The 21,653-nt window shown below is 44.1% G+C and overlaps 1 protein-coding gene across 8 annotated transcripts in view; it reads left to right on the top strand.

The window, feature by feature from the left end:
• Positions 1 to 20,958, top strand: part of LOC121536921 (LIM and senescent cell antigen-like-containing domain protein 1) — a 35,882-nt gene extending 14,924 nt beyond the window's left edge. For 5 of the 8 annotated variants that reach the window (XM_041844567.2, XM_041844568.2, XM_041844569.2 and 2 more), the window contains 10 exons: positions 10,023 to 10,182; positions 11,728 to 11,794; positions 12,515 to 12,635; positions 14,249 to 14,398; positions 16,232 to 16,382; positions 17,967 to 18,059; positions 18,772 to 18,820; positions 18,932 to 19,007; positions 19,313 to 19,486; positions 20,386 to 20,473. In XM_041844567.2, coding sequence (XP_041700501.1) covers positions 10,023 to 10,182; positions 11,728 to 11,794; positions 12,515 to 12,635; positions 14,249 to 14,398; positions 16,232 to 16,382; positions 17,967 to 18,059; positions 18,772 to 18,820; positions 18,932 to 19,007; positions 19,313 to 19,442 — 997 coding nt within the window. In that variant the 3' untranslated portion in view covers positions 19,443 to 19,486; positions 20,386 to 20,473. Of the gene's footprint in view, positions 1 to 1,325; positions 1,856 to 10,022; positions 10,183 to 11,727; positions 11,795 to 12,514; positions 12,636 to 14,248; positions 14,399 to 16,231; positions 16,383 to 17,559; positions 17,653 to 17,966; positions 18,060 to 18,771; positions 18,821 to 18,931; positions 19,008 to 19,312; positions 19,487 to 20,385 lie in introns of those variants that run through there. The other 3 variants (XM_041844564.2, XM_041844563.2, XM_041844565.2) reach the window with 3 other exon arrangements.
• The last annotated feature ends 695 nt before the right edge of the window (positions 20,959 to 21,653 follow it).

Genomic DNA, 21,653 nt, shown 5'->3' with positions numbered 1-21,653 from the left:
GGTTTCATCTGACCATATGACATTCTCCCAATCCTCTTCTGGATCATCCAAATGCACTTCAGACGGGCCTGGACATGTATTGGCTTAAGCAGGGGGACACGTCTCGCACTGCAGGATTTGAGTCCCTGGCGGCGTAGTGTGTTACTGATGGTAGGCTTTGTTACTTTGGTCCCAGCTCTCTGCAGGTCATTCACTAGGTCCCCCCGTGTGGTTCTGGGATTTTTGCTCACCGTTCTTGTGATCATTTTGACCCCACGGGGTGAGATCTTGCGTGGAGCCCCCAGATCGAGGGAGATTATCAGTGGTCTTGTATGTCTTCCATTTCCTAATAATTGCTCCCACAGTTGATTTCTTCAAACCAAGCTGCTTACCTATTGCAGATTCAGTCTTCCCAGCCTGGTGCAGGTCTACAATTTTGTTTTTGGTGTTCTTTGACAGCTCTTTGGTCTTGGCCATTGTGGAGTTTGGAGTGTGACTGTTTGACGTTGTGGACAGGTGTCTTTTATACTGATAGCAAGTTCAAACAGGTGCCATTAATACAGGTAATGAGTGGAGGACAGAGGAGCCTCTTAAAGAAGAAGTTACAGGTCTGTGAGAGCCAGAAATCTTGCTTGTTTGTAGGTGACCAAATACTTATTTTCCACCATAATTTGCAAATAAATTCATTAAAAATCCTACAATGGGATTTTCTGGATTTTTTTTTCTCAATTTGTCTGTCATAGTTGACGTGTACCTATGATGAAAATTACAGGCCTCTCTCATCTTTTTAAGTGGGAGAACTTGCACAATTGGTGGCTGACTAAATACTTTTTTTCCCCACTGTATATATATATATATATATATATGCACTTCCCCATCGGTCACAGGTTCAGCTCATCACCTGTGATCAGGGATCTAGGGAGGAAAGAGAGGGAACAGAGAGAGAGCAAATGATAACACAAGATAATGACAAAACATAACTCCCATTCATTCCTATTTAAGAATAACAGGTCAGGGTGTAATGATGAAAGTATGCATATAACTGTACATTGATGAAATATGGATTATGATACAAATGTATCTACTGACCAGTGGAATAAAGGATAAACACATAACAATATACATTCATACATCCACTCATACTCAGCCCCCCTTTTAGATAGAGATGGCAGGCACCCCGTGAAGTCTCCCTTCACTGTGTGTGTGTCCAGTCACCTCTGTCTGCTCTAGTCCGGTGGCTGGGTGGGCTCTTAGTTTGAAAGACACACCCCTTAACAGAGAGAGGGAGGGAGGGAGGGAGGGAGGGAGGAAGGGTGACACAGAGAAGAAGGGAGAGGTAGGGCAAGAGAGACAGCGTCTAGAGACAGGGTGTGTGTGTGAGAGAGAGCGTTGAGGGAGGGTGAAAGGGAATGAGAGAGTGTGAGCAAGGGAGAGAAAAAGAGAGAGAGGGAGGTAGATCAGGGATCTGTGTGAAGTCAGGTCAGTCAGTCAGTCTCCTTCTCAGTCTCAGTGCTGCTCAGACCATCTTTCTGGACTGCTACTCCTGCCCTTTGGATTGGATTGTTCTGGGACTGAGTGTTTGGGAAAGAGCTTGTATTTAAAGGATAGGCCTGGGGCAGTGTGTCTTGGACTGGGAGCATGTACTAACTAGTATTTGGACTACCGAGTCGTGTCCTATGGAGGTTCATGTCCAGAGTCGGCCTCTGCCACCCACCATCCCGGAGAATGGGGTGGCCCCTGACCCTGAACCCCACACGGAGGTCAACGGTCATCATCATGCCAACGGTGGGGAGGCAGAGCTGCCTGTCTCCAAGTCTCAGAGGAGACGAAGCGATGTCAAAGTCTACAAGGAGTTCTGTGACTTCTACGCACGCTTGTAAGTCCCGGAGCCATGATACATGCTACACACACTGGGGGAGGAAGTGTGTGTAACAGGATTGAGTGGATCCTTGGTGTGGATCTCTGAAATCACCTGTGTGATCCAGTGATAGCATTACAGATCTGTATAACATCTGAGTAGTATAAATAATTTTAGGTTTAAACCCACTTAGTTGATTTATGGTTTAAGGTTATCACAATTGACTGTGGTTGACGTTAGTTTGTAAAAGCGTATTGGAAATGTTAAGAATGTGAAGAATTCTGGTATTAGGATGTGAATAATTCTGGTATTACAGCAGTTTAAGGAACAGTTGGATGATCTGAATTCTATAAAGTGTTATTTGACATGAACACACAGTTGGCTGGTTTCATGCTCCAGGTCATGGTACCATGGTATGGTACCATGGTATGGTAGTAGACAGTGGCTCAGAGACCCTGGGCTATTTTAATGTTGGGGGAGTTTGTTATGCAAAGTGAAATATGCCGGTAGGCATGAGAACTATGTGTCAGTGTATGCGTGCATGCATTTGTGTGTGTGTGTGAAAGGAAGGGATCTAGGGGATGAGGGCAGGCTAAATATATGTTAGCTTTTTTTATGTTGTGCCCCTGTCAATAGTGAGAATGGGTGTTACTCAGATAATGTTGGCCATTGGGGGTAATGTTGTCAGCATTAGAAGTATTATCAGTGAAAAACTTGAGTCAGTGAATATGTCTGGAATGCTAATCATTAGCAAGCCTATAAGGAAGTGAGGCTCACACAGTTTGAAGCTTTGACTTATTCGGGGAGGCTAAGTCCGATCCTTAGATGCCTCAGATACTCTAGCACAGACCATATAGTATCTTTCAACCGATGGGACAGAATAGCCATTAATACTCCAGTATGGTTAATAAAACAGAAGCTCTGATTTGTCAGCCTCTCTGACGTGTGATGACAACCTGGTCATTTTATTAACATGAGCACTATAGACAACAGGGTGGGTCATAAGATCAAAACCCCGTGAAACATTATGATACCGGTCTGTCTCCCTCCCTCTCTCTCTCCCTGTGACACAAACTCACTAAGTTAGTATCATTAAGTATTTACCAAGCAGCTCAGCACCTCCTTTAATAGTCGTTCTGTCTTCCTGTCTCTGGGGGGAAATGCTTGAGGCTTTTGTCACTTCCTTCCAGCAAGGCCAGAACAGGGCTTCTGAGTCCTTCCTTCTGTCTGATGTCACGCCAGGGTCCTGACAATATGGCGCCCATACGTACACACATTACATCAGACAGTGTGATGATAGCTGTAGAATAGCTTGACGGAACCTCTGCATTGATTCCACATCTTGTGACAATACATTCTGTGTGCTCTGGAATGTAGTGAGTTACTGTAGTGGTGATCCTGCTGTAGGATGTACAGCTGCTATATGATGAGATCGGAAGGAAGACAAAAGAGGGACGTAATATTGAGAGAAAGAAGGTGAGGTCTCTCTCTCTCTGAGGGGAGAGCAGTGCCATATACAGTGGGGAAAAAAAGTATTTAGTCAGCCACCAATTGTGCAAGTTCTCCCACTTAAAAAGATGAGAGAGGCCTGTAATTTTCATCATAGGTACACGTCAACTATGACAGACAAAATGAGAAAAATGTTTCCAGAAAATCACATTGTAGGATTTTTAATGAATTTATTTGCAAATTATGGTGGAAAATAAGTATTTGGTCACCTACAAACAAGCAAGATTTCTGGCTCTCACAGACTTCTTTAAGAGGCTCCTCTGTCCTCCACTCGTTACCTGTATTAATGGCACCTGTTTGAACTTGTTATCAGTATAAAAGACACCTGTCCACAACCTCAAACAGTCACACTCCAAACTCCACTATGGCCAAGACCAAAGAGCTGTCAAAGGACACCAGAAACAAAATTGTAGACCTGCACCAGGCTGGGAAGACTGAATCTGCAATAGGTAAGCAGCTTGGTTTGAAGAAATTCAACTGTGGGAGCAATTATTAGGAAATGGAAGACATACAAGACCACTGATAATCTCCCTCGATCTGGGGCTCTACGCAAGATTTCACCCTGTGGGGTCAAAATGATCACAAGAACGGTGAGCAAAAATCCCAGAACCACACGGGGGGACCTAGTGAATGACCTGCAGAGAGCTGGGACCAAAGTAACAAAGCCTACCATCAGTAACACACTACGCTGCCAGGGACTCAAATCCTGCAGTGCCAGACGTGTCCCCCTGCTTAAGCCAGTACATGTCCAGGCCCGTCTGAAGTTTGCTAGAGTGCATTTGGATGATCCAGAAGAGGATTGGGAGAATGTCAGATGAAACCAAAATAGAACTTTTTGGTAAAAACTCAACTCGTCGTGTTTGGAGGACAAAGAATGCTGAGTTGCATCCAAAGAACACCATACCTACTGTGAAGCATGGGGGTGGAAACATCATGCTTTGGGGCTGTTTTTTCTGCAAAGGGACCAGGACGACTGATCCGTGTAAAGGAAAGAATGAATGGGGCCATGTATCATGAGATTTTGAGTGAAAACCTCCTTCCATCAGCAAGGGCATTGAAGATGAAACGTGGCTGGGTCTTTCAGCATGACAATGATCCCAAACACACCGCCCGGGCAACGAAGGAGTGGCTTCGTAAGAAGCATTTCAAGGTCCTGGAGTGGCCTAGCCAGTCTCCAGATCTCAACCCCATAGAAAATCTTTGGAGGGAGTTGAAAGTCCGTATTGCCCAGCGACAGCCCCAAAACATCACTGCTCTAGAGGAGATCTGCATGGAGGAATGGGCCAAAATACCAGCAACAGTGTGTGAAAACCTTGTGAAGACTTACAGAAAACGTTTGACCTGTGTCATTGCCAACAAAGGGTATATAACAAAGTATTGAGAAACTTTTGTTATTGACCAAATACTTATTTTCCACCATAATTTGCAAATAAATTCATTAAAAATCCTACAATGTGATTTTCTGGATTTTTTTTTCTCATTTTCTCTGTCATAGTTGACGTGTACCTATGATGAAAATTACAGGCCTCTCTCATATTTTTAAGTGGGAGAACTTGCACAATTGGTGGCTGACTAAATACTTTTTTTCCCCACTGAACAAAAATATAAATGCAACATGCAACAATTTCAAAGAGGTACAGTTCATATAAGGAAATCAGTCAATTGAAATAAATGCATTAGGCCCTAATCTATGGATTTCACATGACTGGGAATATAGATATGCATCTGTTGGTCACAGATACCTTTAAAAAAAAAATGTAGGGGAGTGGATCAGAAAACCAGTCAGTATCTGGTGTGACCACCAGTTGCCTCATGCAGCGCGACACATCTCCTTTGCATAGAGTTGATCAGGCCCACTCCTCTTCAATGTCTGTGTGAAGTTGCTGGATATTGGTGGGAACCGGAACACGCTGTCGTACACGTCGATCCAGAGCATCCCAAACATGCTCAATGGGTGACATGTCTGGTGAGTATGCGGGCCATGGAAGAACTGGGACATTTTCAGCAGCCAGAAATTGTGTACAGATCCTTACGACATGGGGCCGTGCATTATCATGCTGAAACATGAGGTGATGGCGGCAGATGAATGGCACGACAATGGGCCTCAGGATCTCGTCAAGGTATCTCTGTGCATTCAAATTGCCATCGATAAAATGCAATTGTGTTCATTGTCCGTAGTTTATGCCTACCCATACCATAACCCCACCGCCACCATGGGGCACTCTTTTCACAACGTTGACATCAGCAAACCGCTCGCCCACATGACGCCATACACGCTGTCTGCCATCTGCCCGGTACAGTTGAAACCGGGATTTATCCATGAAGAGCACACTTCTCCAGCGTGCCAGTGGCCATTGAAAGTGAGCATTTGCCCATTGTAGTCGGTTATTACGCCGAACTGCAGTCACGTCAAGACCCTGGTGAGGACGATGAGCACGCAGATGCGCTTCCCTGAGACGGTTTCTGACAGTTTGTGCAGAAATTCTTTGGTTGTGCAAACCCACAGTTTCATCAGATCATCCCGCAGGTGAAGAAGCCGGATGTGGAAGTCCTGGGCTGGCGTGGTTACACATGGTCTGCGGTTGTGAGGCCGGTTGAACGTACTGCCAAATTCTCTAAAACGACGTTGGAGTCGGCTTATGGTAGAGACATGGACATTCTATTCTCTGGCAACAGCTCCGGTGGACATTCCTCCAGTCAGCATGCCAATTGCATGCCAATTGCACGCTTGATATGCCACTTCTGTCAGTTGGATGGATTATCTTGGCAAAGGAGTAATGCTCACTAACAGGAATGTAAACAGATTTGTGCACACCATTTGAGGGAAATAAGCTTTTTGTGCATATGGAACATTTCTGGAATCTTTTTTTCAGCTCATGAAACCACCACTTTACATGTTGCGTTTATATTTTTGTTCAGTGTAATATATATATATATATATACAGTGAGGGAAAAAAGTATTTGATCCCCTGCTGATTTTGTACGTTTGCCCACTGACAAAGAAATGATCAGTCTATAGTTTTAATGGTAGGTTTATTTGAACAGTGAGAGACAGAATAACAACAAAAAAATCCAGAAAAACGCATGTACATTTTTTTATAAATTGATTTGCATTTGAATGAGGGAAATAAGTATTTGACCCCTCTGCAAAACATGACTTAGTACTTGTAGTTGGCCACCAGGTTTGCACACATCTCAGGAGTGATTTTGTCCCACTCCTCTTTGCAGATCTTCTCCAAGTCATTAAGGTTTCTAGGCTGACGTTTGGCAACTCGAACCTTCAGCTCCCTCCACAGATTTTCTATGGGATTAAGGTCTGGAGACTGGCTAGGCCACTCCAGGACCTTAATGTGCTTCTTCTTGAGCCACTCCTTTGTTGCCTTGGCCGTGTGTTTTGGGTCACTGTCATGCTGGAATACCCATCCACGACTCATTTTCAATCCCCTGGCTGAGGGAAGGAGGTTCTCACCCAAGATTTGACGGTACATTGCCCCGTCCATCGTCCCTTTGATGCGGTGAAGTTGTCCTGTCCCCTTAGCAGAAAAACACCCCCAAAGCATAATGTTTCCACCTCCATGTTTGACGGTGGGGATGGTGTTCTTGGGGTCATAGGCAGCATTCCTCCTCCTCCAAACACGGCGAGTTGAGTTGATGCCAAAGAGCTCCATTTTGGTCTCATCTGACCACAACACTTTCACCCAGTTCTCCTCTGAATCATTCAGATGTTCATTGGCAAACTTCAGACGGGCATGTATATGTGCTTTCTTGAGCAGGGGGACCTTGCGGGCGCTGCAGGATTTCAGTCCTTCATGGCGTAGTGTGTTACCAATTGTTTTCTTGGTGACTATGGTCCCAGCTGCCTTGAGATCATTGACAAGATCCTCCCGTGTAGTTCTGGGCTGATTCCTCACCATTCTCATGATCATTTCAACTCCACGAGATGAGATCTTGCATGGAGCCCCAGGCCGAGGGAGATTGACAGTTATTTTGTGTTTCTTCCATTTGCGAATAATCGCACCAACTGTTGTCACCTTCTCACCAAGCTGCTTGGTGATGGTCTTGTAGCCCATTCCAGCCTTGTGTAGGTCTACAATCTTGTCCCTGACATCCTTGGAGAGCTCTTTGGTCTTGGCCATGGTGGAGAGTTTGGAATCTGATTGATTGCTTCTGTGGACAGATGTCTTTTATACAGGTAACAAGCTGAGATTAGGAGCACTCCCTTTAAGAGTGTGCTCCTAATATCAGCTTGTTACCTGTATAAAAGACACCTGGGAGCCAGAAATCTTTCTGATTGAGAGGGGGTCAAATACTTATTTCCCTCATTTAAAATGCAAATCAATTTATAACATTTTTGACATGCGTTTTTCTGGATTTTTTTGTTGTTATTCTGTCTCTCACTGTTCAAATAAACCTACCATTAAAATTATAGACTTATCATTTCTTTGTCAGTGGGCAAACGTACAAAATCAGCAGGGGATCTAATACTTTTTTCCCTCACTGTGTGTGTATATATATATACAAAAGTATGTGGACACCCATTCAAATTAGTGGATTCTGCTATTTCAGCCACACCCATTGCTGACAGGTGTATTGAATAGCTCAGTTACTTTCAACGTGGCATTGTCATAGGATGCCACCTTTCCAACAAGTCAGTTCGTCCAATCTTTGCCCTGTTAAAGCTGCCCTGGTCAACTGTAAGTGCTGTTATTGTGAAGTGGAAATGTCTAGGAGCAACAACGGCTCAGCCGCAAAGTGGTAGGCCACACAAAGCTCACAGAATGGGACCGCCGAGTGCTGAAGCGCGTAGCGCGTAACAATCGTCTGTCCTCGGTTGCAACGCTCACTACCGAGTTCCAAACTGCCTCTGGAAATAGCACAAGAACTGTTACCACAAGAACTGTTAGTCGGGAGCTTCATTAAATGGGTTTCCATGGCCGAGCAGCCGCACACAAGCCTAAGATCACCATGCGCAATGCCAAGCGTCGGCTGGAGTGGTGTAAAGCTAGCCGCCATTGAACTCTGGAGCAGTGGAAACGCGTTCTCTGGAGTGATGAATCACACTTCACCATCTGGCAGTCCGACAGACGAATCTGGGTTTGGCTGATGCCAGGAGAATGCTACCTGCCCCAATGCATTGTGCCAACTGTAAAGTTTGGTGGAGGAGGAATAATGGACTGGGGCTGTTTTTCATGGTTCGGTCTAGGCCCCTTGGTTCCAGTGAAGGGAAATCTTAATCCTACAGCATACAATGGTATTCTAGACGATTCTGTGCTTCCAACTTTGGGGAAGGCCCTTTCTTGTTTCAGCATGACAATGCCCCCGTGCACAAAGCGAGGTCCATACAGAAATGATTTGTCAAGATCGGTGTGGAAGAACTTGACTGGCCTGCACAGAGCCCTGACCTCATCCCCATTGGAACGACGAGTGCGAGCCAGGCCTAACTGGCCAACATCAGTGCCCGACCTCACTAATGCTCTTGTGGCTGAATGGAAGCAAGTCCCCATGTTCCAACATGTAGTGGAAAGCCTTCCCAGAAGAGTGGAGGCTGTTATAGCAGCAAAGGGGGGACCAACTCCATATTAATGCGCATGATTTTGGAATGAGACGTTCTACGAGCAGGTGTCCACATACTTTTGGTCATGTAGTGTGTGTGAGTTTGTGTTTGCGTTTGTGTGTGTGCATGAGCGTGTGTGTCTCCTAGTCTCCTGGACACACATTGGAATTCTGACCTTTTAAACAAAGCAGCCCTCCCTCCCTCCTTCACCTCCTGCCTCTCTTTCTCTCCTTTCATTAATAACTAATAACAACAGGCTGTTTGGAGAGACAGCTCCCTGGCTGTCATTGAAAAACCCCTCTGTTATCCATTAAGTCTGGTGACATGAACGTGGAGTTTGTGTGGGACTAGGAGTAGCAGCCTGCCCTGTAGCTCTGAGATGGAGAGAGATGCCCTTATTTGAACTAATTCTCTCCTCTCTCCTCCCTACACACACATACTGTACACACAGTGTCTCTCACATACCCTTCACTATGGCTACAAATGTGAGAATTTTTTTTTACCTGGTGTTCCTTGGCAGGGTTTGTGCAATATTGGCTCCGATTGGGCCACACACACACACACGCACACACACATGCACACACACGCACACACACACTCAGTGCATGGTCTGGCTGTGACTGTAGAGTGTGCATCTCTGTTGATACAGTATGTGTTAATTCAGGACAGATGGGAGGGCGCTTCTCCCTGTTTCTCAAAACACAGCATCTAGATTTTCCTTCTCCGCCTGAGGCTATGGTGGGCAGAGATGGACCAACAAACACACCAGAGGTTACTGTGGGAACTGACCTGAGAATCCATATGTGTGTACGTGCCTGTATGTGTGTGAGGGAATGTGTGATCTCAGCTCTCCTCACTCATTTCCCCCCACCCTGATCTCCAAACCCTGAATACAGCCTCCTGCTGGGTGTGTTGTGTCAGAGAGAAACTATTCTTTCTGTACGATGGGTGATGAATGTACTTCAGCCGTGGTGTGGCTGCTGATAAGACCTTGCCAAGAGGGTTCTACACTGTGTTCATTGTGACGTTACTCTATGACCTGTTCTTTCCCCTTTTAGAAAAGAGAAGAATAATACTCATGATAACACTCTGGGCACCTTTCTCACCGCTCTCTCCTCTCAGCAACATGGCCAATGCCCTGGCCAATGCGATGTGTGAGCGCTGTAAGAGCGGCTTTGCCCCGGCGGAGAAGATCGTCAACAGTAACGGGGAGCTGTACCATGAGGGGTGCTTCGTCTGTGCTCAGTGCTTCCAACAGTTCCCTGAAGGTCTCTTCTATGAGGTGACATTCTCTTACTATACCCCTGTCAACATCATACCCTCTCTCTTCCCTCTCCCTCTCACCATCATATTGTCTCTTCCCTCTCACCATCAGACCCTCTCTCTTTCCTCTCCCTCTCAACATCAGACCCTCTCTCTTTCCTCTCCCTCTCAACATCATACCCTCTCTCTTTCCTCTCCCTCTCAACATCATACCCTCTCTCTTTCCTCTCCCTCTCACCATCAGACTCTCTCTCTTTCCTCTCCCTCTCAACATCAGACCCTCTCTCTTTCCTCTCACTCTCACCATCATACGGTCTCTTCCCTCTCCCTCTCACCATCATACTGTCTCTTCCCTCTCACCATCAGACCCTCTCTCTTTCCTCTCCCTCTCAACATCAGACCCTCTCTCTTTCCTCTCCCTCTCAACATCATACCCTCTCTCTTTCCTCTCCCTCTCACCATCAGACCCTCTCTCTTTCCTCTCCCTCTCACCATCAGACCCTCTCTCTTTTCTCTCCCTCTCAACATCAGACCCTCTCTCTTTCCTCTCACTCTCACCATCATACGGTCTCTTTCCACTCCCTCTCACCATCATACTGTCTCTTCCCTCTCACCATCAGACCCTCTCTCTTCCCTCTCCCTCTCACCATCATACTGTCTCTTCCCTCTCACCATCATACCCTCTCTCTTTCCTCTCCCTCTCAACATCATACCCTCTCTCTTTCCTCTCACTCTCACCATCATACGGTCTCTTTCCTCTCCCTCTCAACATCATACGGTCTCTTTCCTCTCACTCTCAACATCAGACCCTCTCTCTTTCCTCTCCCTCTCAACATCATACTGTATCTTTCCTCTCCCTCTCAACATCATACTGTCTCTTTCCTCTCCCTCTCAACATCAGACCCTCTCTCTTTCCTCTCCTTCTCAACATCATACTGTCTCTTTCCTCTCCCTCTCAACATCAGACCCTCTCTTTTCCCCCTCACCATCATACTGTCTTTGCCCTCTCACCATCAGACCCTCTCTCCACTCTTCCGCTCTACCTCACCCATCTCATCCTATACATTGTCCAGCCTGAAATAAACCCTAAGCCCCTTGTCCTAGAGACAATTATTGCTTTAGCCTCCCTCCTGTCACAAATTCGATATTAGGTATAGTGTATTAGCTGGATCGACTCCCAAACTCACAGCACTCCTTCCAATGCATTACTGGCCCATTAGAGGCTTGTCTCTGGTGAGATATCCCTCTCTCTGTCTGGCTGGTCAGTGGCCAGCAGAATAGACAGGAGGCCAGACACATCTCCAACTGACCCTAGGGATCCCAGAGCTCTTCCCTGAAAGGGAGATCAAAGCCACAGACAGATCTGTAGAGGTATAGGTGTATCTATGGCTACTGTATGTTCTAATCAATGACATGCTTATGTTCTGTATTGATTGATCCAGAAGCGTATAGACTGTAACTACTAAAATAAGTGTATTTTCTGACTATAAGACAATAGTTGCCTGCCCAGCTGGCCCATCCAAACTACACCTAAACTTTATTGAAACAAACTTTTTTTCTGCAGTTTGAGGGCAGGAAGTACTGCGAGCACGACTTCCAGATGCTGTTTGCTCCCTGCTGCCACCAGTGTGGTGAGTACAGGAACTGCACCTACATAGCAGCACGAGATTCGATTTTGATTTAGTCACATGCACAGGGTCGCAGATGTAGTTGCAGTGTACAGTGAAATTCTTAAGCTCCGAGCTCCAACAGTGCAGGTGTGAATGAAACAATAAAATAATAGTAATATATACAGTACATATATACATATACAGTTGAAGTCGGAAGTATACATACACCTTAGCCAAATACATTTAAACTCAGTTTTTTCACAATTGCTGACATTTAATCCTAGTAAAAATTCAGTGTTTTAGTTCAGTTAGGATCACCACTTTATTTTAAGAATGTGAAATGTCAGAATAATAGTAGAGAGAATGATTTATTTCAGCTTTTATTTCTTTCATCATATTCCCAGTGGGTCAGAAGTTTACATACACTCAATTAGTATTTGATAGCATTGCCTTTAAATTGTTTAACTTGGGTCAAACGTTTCGGGTAGCCTTCCACAAGCTTCCCACAATAAGTGAATTTTGGCCCATTCCTCACTTCAACTGCAACAACTGCGGGTACACATGCAAACAATATAGAAACAACCAAGAAACATACCATATTTTGTTTCCTTGCCAAGATACTAACGTGTATTGTGATACTGGTATCGTCCCGGCCCTAACATTAACATGTGTGTGCAGGGGGGATGTTATAGTCTTGCCAGTGTGTTGTCCCTGACTTCCTTCTTCTCTTCCTCCTCCCAGGGGAGTTTATCATTGGTCGTGTGATCAAGGCGATGAACAACAGTTGGCACCCTGACTGTTTCTGCTGTGACCTCTGCCAGGCCGTGCTGGCTGACGTGGGCTTCGTCAAGAACGCCGGCAGGTCAGTCCAGAGACCTGGGCTGGATCACTGATCAGCCATTACTGATCTAACACCGGGGGACAGCAACTTTTCCACTTCATAGCTTTTAGAAAGCAAGGAGAAATCACACACACTGTTTACACCCCACAATAGTTTTAATGTAGCCAGTAGCGGTGCGTGGGTATAATCACTGGAGAAGCAAAGCCAGAAAAAAAAGCCATATTGCAACCTATGTGTTGTGATAATTGCATTGTTTGCTCTATAACCTCTTAGTTCATATGCCTTGTGACCGTGATATATAGGTCTAAGGCCGAGACAATAAGAAGACACCCACACCTTTGTTTTATCACAAAACCGGAGAGCAACCTCTGTCCGGTGAAGTCCACAAAGCATATTGCATGTAACAAACAGTTACATGACCTACAGCATGGTCAAGTAAGTTAATGTTTCCGATATATTCAGACCACTAAACAACTATTGATTTAGAACCACAGAGAGTTACCGCAAGTTGCAAAGAAAACAGGAGCTGCCTCCACTATTCCAGCACCATTTCATCTTCAACATTTCAACATCATCAAATCACCTATGCTTAGTCTAATACCGTGACAACTAAAAGAAAAATATTTAGCCCAATCAACGTAACCTAAATATGATGTGGCTGTCCATGGTTCTGATTTCTGTGTGTGTGTACGTGCGCGTTCATGCAAGTAAAAAAAACATGTTGACTCACCCTACTTGTAGGGAAACGCCAATGCCATCCTCCTCTCTAAACGGTCTATCACTCTGTCATACAGTACACGCTTTCATTTTTTTGTTGTCCTAGGCTACCTGGCTAAAAGTCTTGCTCGCTAGCCTAACTTCCTTTCATGGGCAACAGTTAGCTAGTTAACATTAGCCTTCTACATATAGCAACATATTGAACTTCCATCCTCTCAGGCCAGGGGCACAATGTATGAATTTATGCTTGGATCAGAATTGCTATTATAATCATTGGCCAGTACAGAGAATTAAGTAAAACCACAAGTCGAAATTCCTATCTCCGTACATGGCTAATTTAGGAAAGGGCCAATTTTAGCTAGCTAGCCACCGGAGGACAACAACACAACAAGATGCACAACGAGTTTCTGTCAGTGACGTATGCCTTCGATGCGATGTGATTGGTGTGAAGCCAAATCCAAACTAGCTTCCCTTGACACTTTTTTTGGTCCGCCAGCACCATTCACAGTTGAGCTCACTCAGTTTAGCTCAACGCTGATTGGCTATTATTCTATTTATTTTTTATCAAGGGAGGCCGAGTGCTCGCTTTGGGCGGCAACAATGTCATACTCTTTAGGACCAGACAGCATCAGATAGATGGCCTACACATACAGAGACAGAGGAGCACTGTTTCGCTCGCTCGGATGCCTTCTCTGGTGAGATACATTGTCTCCTGCGAATTGAAGGATAATTATGAGACCCAGAGAGATGAAAGATACATTATTTTCAAGTTTTTTTTATTTATTTCTTTGTCCATTTCTTGAGGAAGCCTGGCTTCCCTTGGCATCCATGAATACGCCACTGAATGTAGCAACATTATTTCAGCCTCTGGGTCAGGCTGATCTCATTCTTTATTAACATGTATCTCTCTCCCTCAGACACCTGTGTCGCCCGTGTCATAACCGTGAGAAGGCCCGTGGTCTGGGGAAGTACATCTGTCAGAAGTGTCACGCCATCATTGAGGAGCAGCCGCTGCTGTTCAAGAACGACCCCTACCACCCCGATCACTTCAACTGCAACAACTGCGGGTACACATGCAAACAATATAGAAACAACCAGTGGTGGAAAAAGTACCCAATTGTCATACTTGAGTAAAAGTAAAGATACCTTCATAGAAAATGACTCAAGTAAAAGTGAAAGACACCCAGTAAAATACTACTTGAGTAAAAGTCTAAAAGTATTTGGTTTTAAATATACTTAAGTATCAAAAGTAAATGTAATTGCTCAAATATATTTAAGCATAAAAGTAAAAGTATAAATTATTTCAAATTCCTAATATTAAGCAAACCAGATGGCACAATTCTCTTGTTGTTTTAAATTTACGGCTAGCCAGGGGCACACTCCAACACTCAGACATAATTTACAAAGGAAGCATGTGTGTTTAGTGAGTCTGCCAGATCAGAGGCAGTAGGGATGACCAGGGATGTTCCCTTGATAAGTGCGTGAATTGGACAATTTTCCTGTCCTGCTAAGCATTCAAAATGTAACGAGTGCTTTTGAGTGTCAGGGAAAATGTATGAAGTAAAAAGCACATTATTTTCTTTAGGAATGTAGTGAAGTAAAAGTTGTCAAAAATATCAATGGTAAAGTAAAGTACAGATACACCAAAAAATGACTTAAGTAGTACTTTAAAGTATTTTTACTTAAGTACTTTACACCACTGGAAACAACTCCGCAAACTTTATATACAACCACTACACAACCGAAACACTATATTTATACAACCTGCATACAACCTAAACACAACCACTGCTAAATCACCACACAAACTTAACACACCCGTTACACAAACCTAGTGGTCTGTATACAACCACTAACATATCTTTACTCAACTTCTACACAACCTAGTATAAACACAACTTTTACACTAACCTCTATGCAACCTATACACGTACTGTAGCCTGTCAGTGGTTGAAACTGAAGAGCTGTTATAGACAGGGTTTGTTCTCTGTAGCAGGGTGGGCCTCCTCAGGGTTGGGTTCACTAGAGTTTACCCCTGTACAAGTCAGCCAAAGGAGAAAAGAGAGGGAGGAAGCTCAGGGAGAGAGGGAGGAGGAGGAAGAGAGCAGAGGTAGGAGGTGGAAGAGGAAGATATCAGGGAGAGAGTGAGTGACGATAGAAGAATGATTATCTGAGTAGCTCTTTTAGATGGCAGTTGAGAGGCACCTCCAATCTAACCAAACCTTTCCTGTAAGACTGTCTGTTCTTAAACAAACCTACAGTTGTCAGCCTGTCCCATGCTTGAGGCAGAGGTTGTGATAATGAATATTCAGTCAGGAAGTCAGTGCAGGCGACTCATTCCCCTATGCATCACTGACACTGGGTGTGTGTTTGTGTTTTGAATACAGTGCACTTATTATCCCCTAATAAGGTAGAACTCACCAAGACCAGGAAGCACAGAGGGGCACACTGTTGGCAGGATGCTAAACAAAACAAGCTTAGCCAGCATCCCACACAGACACACATCCACAAACACACACACACACATTTGCACACACACACACATCAGGGAACACCAGATTAGGCAAGGAGCTGACTCAGTGATGACTCATACTAACACATTGAATATCACAGATCGAGAAGAGAGGTGTGGTCAGCAGCATTCCGCTGTTACAGTTCTTCACTACTCCATTACTCAGGGCTGCAATATCTACTGGTTTTAGATTTTATCACTTGCTTTTAGTCTTTAGTTTAGCTATTCAATCTGGGTAACCTGGTGTCTCAGGTCACTAACATGAATTGATTGATCACTGTCAGTATTCAAAACTGAGCTAGCTAACACAATATTCATGTTCTCCAAAACGATGGAAAAGAGTGATGGAGTTAGTTATGATGTAATGGTCCCTCCTCTCCCCCTGTAGTAAGGAGCTGACGGCTGATGCCAGGGAGCTGAAGGGAGAGCTGTACTGCCTGCCCTGCCATGACAAGATGGGTGTTCCCATCTGTGGCGCCTGCAGGAGACCCATCGAGGGCCGTGTGGTCAATGCCATGGGCAAGCAGTGGCACGTTGAGGTATGATGACATCACTTATACAATATGGACCTGTTCAGTAGTGATGGGAAGTTCGGCTCTTTATACTGACTCTGATCTTTTCAACTCGTTATAAGAACAAATCTTTCGACTCATTTCATTCATTTGATTCAGTAATGCCCAGACCATGCAGGACCCCCTACCGGCGAACGATGAATTGAAAACTCAAATGAGAATCATGATTCTACAAGCCGCAACCGGACTATATTGTGAACGACACTTGACGGAAGGCAATTATTGAGTGCGCGAGGGAGATGGGCACAATATCATTCCCGTACTGCAGCAGCCCCTCGAACGATTCATTCTCGAGTTTGAGTTGTTGAGCAGAGGCAGGCTGTGTATGTTTACAAAGCTGTGACCATCATAACATTCAATAATCAATGTATTGCATTAATTCTTGCACTATGCGATCAATTATCAGTTCTAAACATGCCTTTTTCTTCTCTATGCTGCCTGCAGCATGATCTATTTTCCTGCACGCACATGATAGACAGTTGTAGGTCGGAGCACATCTCTGGAGTCGCAGAACCGGAGGAGTGTGTATCAATCCTGCTGTAGGAGTCATTGCGGCCAGCAGGTCAAACGAATGACAAATGAACGATTTACTCTGAAAAATGAATCATCACTCTCCAGTCAGTACAAATAGTTTAAAAAGAACAAATCGTTCACGAAGAGCACATCACTACTGTTCAGGAGGTTGCAACGTTATGGAACAGATCATTCAGATAGAAATGTATTGTATATGATTATAGTATTTTGTAACATGACATGATTATTACAAAGCAGAATATATATATATATATATATATTTTTTTAAAGCAGAATACTTTATTATCTTCGATATACACTGCTTTATGTCTGTCATTGTCTCTGAATAACTATAATTCCTCAGAACATCAAAGTAGAAATGTATTCAAGGGAGTTTGTATGTGTAATGAATGTTATTCTAGCCTCCTCTGTGGTGTTTCTACCCTGCTCTCATATCATCTCTGTGGCCATGTTTGGATTATCTCAGAATGAAGGACATCCTTCCTCTTTCTTTCCCTCTGCCACCCCTCTGTTCATATCTCTGCTGCCTTCTTTCCTCTCTACTTTTCTCCTACTTGCTATCACTCCTCTCCCATCCTCTTCCTACTCCTCTCCTCCCTCCCTCCTGCAGCACCATGTGTGTGCTCTGTGTGAACGTCCGTTTCACGGCCACCTGTATTATGAGCGTGGGGACCACGCCTACTGTGAAAAACACTTTAACATGGTGAGGGGTTAGTTAGAGACTGAGAGGAGACCTGTGCTGGCTGCATCCTGTCCTGCTCTGTGTCTGTGCTCCATTCTGCCCCCTGGTGGAATCCCCCTCACAGACACACAAGGCTCCTGTCTGTCTGTCTGTAGGGGTGAGTGCTTCACAGGGGTGCGCTCCTGCCCTGCTGCTGCCCTCTGAACCCACTAATCTCAGACTAGACTAGACTGGATTGGTCTGAACTGAGCTAGACGGAACTGGATTGAACTGACCTGTGCTGTTCTGTCTGTACTAACCTGTTGTGTGGGGCCATGTTGTGTGTGTGTTTGCAGCATTTTGTGTGTGCTAAGTGTGAGAAACCCTTCCTGGGCCATCGCCACTACGAACGCAAAGGACTGGCCTACTGTGAGACTCACTACAACCAGGTAATGTAGGGGAAGGCTGCACACACAGCCCAAGGGAAGAGAAGTCACACAATCACATCTCTACTCAGTAACTTAATCCAATCCAGGCACCTTATTCTCTATTTATCTTTGAACAAATCTTTGAACATAAATAATTAACCTCCCGAGTGGCGCAGTGGTCTAAGGCACTGCATCGCAGTGCTAGCTGTGCCACTAGAGATCCTGGTTCGAATCCAGGCTCTGTCGTAGCCGGCTGCGACCGGGAGACCCATGGGACGCCGCACAATTGGCGTCGTCCAGTGGAGGGGAGGGAATGGCCGGCAGGGATGTAGCTCAGTTGGTAGAGCATGGCGTTTGCAACGCCAGGGTTGTGGGTTTGATTCCGACGGGGGGCCAGTATGATTTTTTTTTATAATGTATGCACTCACTAACTGTAAGATAAGAGCGTCTGCTAAATGACTAAAATTTAAAATGTAACATGAATATGAGCCTGAAGAGAACGATTGCGTCTTGCTGTATATAATGTGAATGAGACCGCCATTCTTGTTTAGTTCTATGGGGCCATCTAGTGGTAGATGTATAGTATTTATCTCTATATTATTGGTGCTGATGCAACAAAATACTGTGGACATTGTGAAGTAAATTGCATGGTTGTTTTGAAAAATACAGTAAAGAAATTGTCATTTGTAAACAAGTGAATTTTGAGGCTCTTGACTCCTCTCCTCTCCTACAGCTCTTTGGAGATGTCTGCTATCACTGCAACCGTGTCATTGAGGGTGATGGTAGGATATTATATTACATAATCTAATATCGTCATATTAAACACATATTGTATGTCATATTAGTGTATACATTATTTGTTATGAAATGCGTGTTTGTGTTGTGTGTTCTAGTGGTGTCAGCCCTGAACAAGGCATGGTGTGTCAACTGCTTCGCCTGCTCCACCTGCAACACCAAGCTCACCCTAAAGTAAGTCAGGCTGACTGCGTTAACACAACAAAAACATCCTGTGTTCCCACATTGTCTTACATGGTTTTAGACTATCTTTGAGACTAGGGTTTCTGAAGCATTAGCACTATCCTCTTCTGTCTCTATCATCTGTCTCTACAATATGTGTTCCACTGTACCTGTAGCTTTTCCATCTACCTGTGTCATCCTATATTCTCTCTGTCCCTCTGTTTCACTTGTCCCTGTTTGTCTGTCCATATCCTCCCTCCTCTCTCCTCTTCTCCTCCTACCTCTTCTCTCCTTCTCCTCCCTCCTGGTCCTACCAGGGATAAGTTTGTAGAGGTGGATCTGAAGCCTGTGTGTAAACACTGCTACGAGCACCTGCCAGATGACATGAAGCGTCGTCTTGCCAAACAAGAAAAAGAAAAGAAGAAGAAAATGCCCATGTGTCTGTAAACCTCTGTCCTTCCTTTCTCCTCACTTCCACTTTCCATTCATTGGTTAGTTTTCATCTCCTTTCATTCTCTTTTTCCTGTGTTGTGATTTTACTTTCATGGTTTCGTGTTTCCTATCTATTTTTCATCCGTCCATTCTGACAAGTCAGTTAAGAGGGTTTTAGACACAGAGATCAAATATGTGTTAAACATTCAACTTTGAATCATTCATTTTTGATTACATCACATTCACCATCACTGTAATTGATCAGTTTTAGAGTAAGAATAATCAAGAGAAGTAGAGATTAGCTACAGATCATAAATAATTACCGGTACAGGTTTGTAAAATCGCCTAAGCTGTTCTTTGCGTCAGTGCCGGTTTCCCGTGCAGTGTTGACCATATTTAGAAACTCTGCAGGAAATGGTTACTCTATATGGCCATTTCTCAGCCAGACACACTGTTGGCTTAACATAATAACGTAACTCTGTAATAATCCGACCAGAAGTTCTCTCTGATCAGTTGGTTGAGGCTAGAGGCATGTACAGTACGGTAGTGTGTATTTCCTCAGATCAGTGTAAAGAGAAGGCTTTGTTCACCAGTTCCTGGTTTGTTTATGGTTAAAACACTAATCCTTTCCTGTCTCTGTGTACTGGATGGTTGGCTGTGTGACTGGCTGTCTGATTTTTACAGGCCCCAATGTGTTTCACATGTGCTCTCGCTGCTAAAGCCTAAACACTGTAGAGTTGAATATGCTCAAAGGACCTCTTTCCAGGAGCAGGAGGGAGAGGGGGAAAGAACATGAGGGAGAGATGGAGTGGGGGAGAGGGAGCAGGAGGGAAAGAGAGGGTGCAGGAGGGAAAGAGAGGAAGCAGGAGGGAAAGTAGTGCTTGAGTGTAGGACTCTTGATATAGATGAATGAAAGTCAGAACCCTGCTCATACAGTATCTTTGACTCTGCCTTACAGGAACAAGTTTGTGGAGTTTGACATGAAGCCGGTGTGTAAGAAGTGTTACGAGAAGTTTCCTCTGGAACTTAAGAAGAGGCTGAAGAAGCTGGCGGAGACCGTGGGCCGGAAGTAGACAGACACAGACACAGACACAGACACAGACACAGACACAGACAGACAGGAAGCCTATAGTCACTAGATGGCCAAGCTAGAACGGACAAAAGTGATATCATCAGAATGTTTGAGCAACCACATGAGCTATTTGTTCTTGGTGTAAGTTTAGGGATTAGGGTTAAGGTTATGTTGATGAAAATCACATTTGCAGTTTCCTTCTATCTTTTCATGCTTGGCCAAATAGTGGCAACCCATGAGCAGAGAGACAGACTGTACACAAAGAAGGGTCCTCCCCAAATCAGTGCTTTTGTCTAAAGACATATTCATATTAGATTCATATTTATCCTTGAGATGCGTATCTCATATATTTAATTGTTATTTTAGCTTAAAATGTCACTTCAAAACCCAACTTATTTAAGTATGCATCAGTGTCCTGGTATTTCATCATATGAATAAAGAGTATTAATAAGGTTGTTACTGCCACTGTGCTGGTCTGTTTCTGCCTTAGCCAACTACTTTATCATTGTCATGCGAAACAAGTAGAAACAGACAGACACCTGGGCTATGTTACTGATGCTACTCACAACCACATTACTGTGCAGCAGAACTGGGTCGAATATGTATGTGTGTGTGTGTGTGTGTGTGTGTGTACTATATATGTATATGTATGTGTATATATGTATGTATGTATATATATATATATATATATATATGTGTATGTATATATATATGTATGTGTATGTATATATATGTATGTGTGTGTGTGTGTGTGTGTGTGTGTGTGTGTGTGTGTGTATATATATGTGAATATGTATGTGTATATATATATATATACACACACATATATACATATACAGTGGGGAAAAAAAGTATTTAGTCAGCCACCAATTGTGCAAGTTCTCCCACTTAAAAAGATGAGAGAGGCCTGTAATTTTCATCATAGGTACACATCAACTATGACAGACAAATTGAGAAAAAAAATTCCAGAAAATCACTTTGTAGGATTTTTTATGAATTTATTTGCAAATTATGGTGGAAAATAAGTATTTGGTCACCTACAAACAAGCAAGATTTCTGGCTCTCACAGACCTGTAACTTCTTCTTTAAGAGGCTCCTCTGTCCTCCACTCGTTACCTGTATTAATGGCACTTGTTTGAACTTGTTATCAGTAT

This window comes from Coregonus clupeaformis, chromosome 23 (assembly GCF_020615455.1).
Source record: "Coregonus clupeaformis isolate EN_2021a chromosome 23, ASM2061545v1, whole genome shotgun sequence".
NCBI classification, from domain to species: domain Eukaryota; kingdom Metazoa; phylum Chordata; class Actinopteri; order Salmoniformes; family Salmonidae; genus Coregonus; species Coregonus clupeaformis.
The sequence above is the reverse complement of the archived record's forward strand: the minus strand, read 5'-3'. Positions and strand labels throughout refer to the sequence as shown.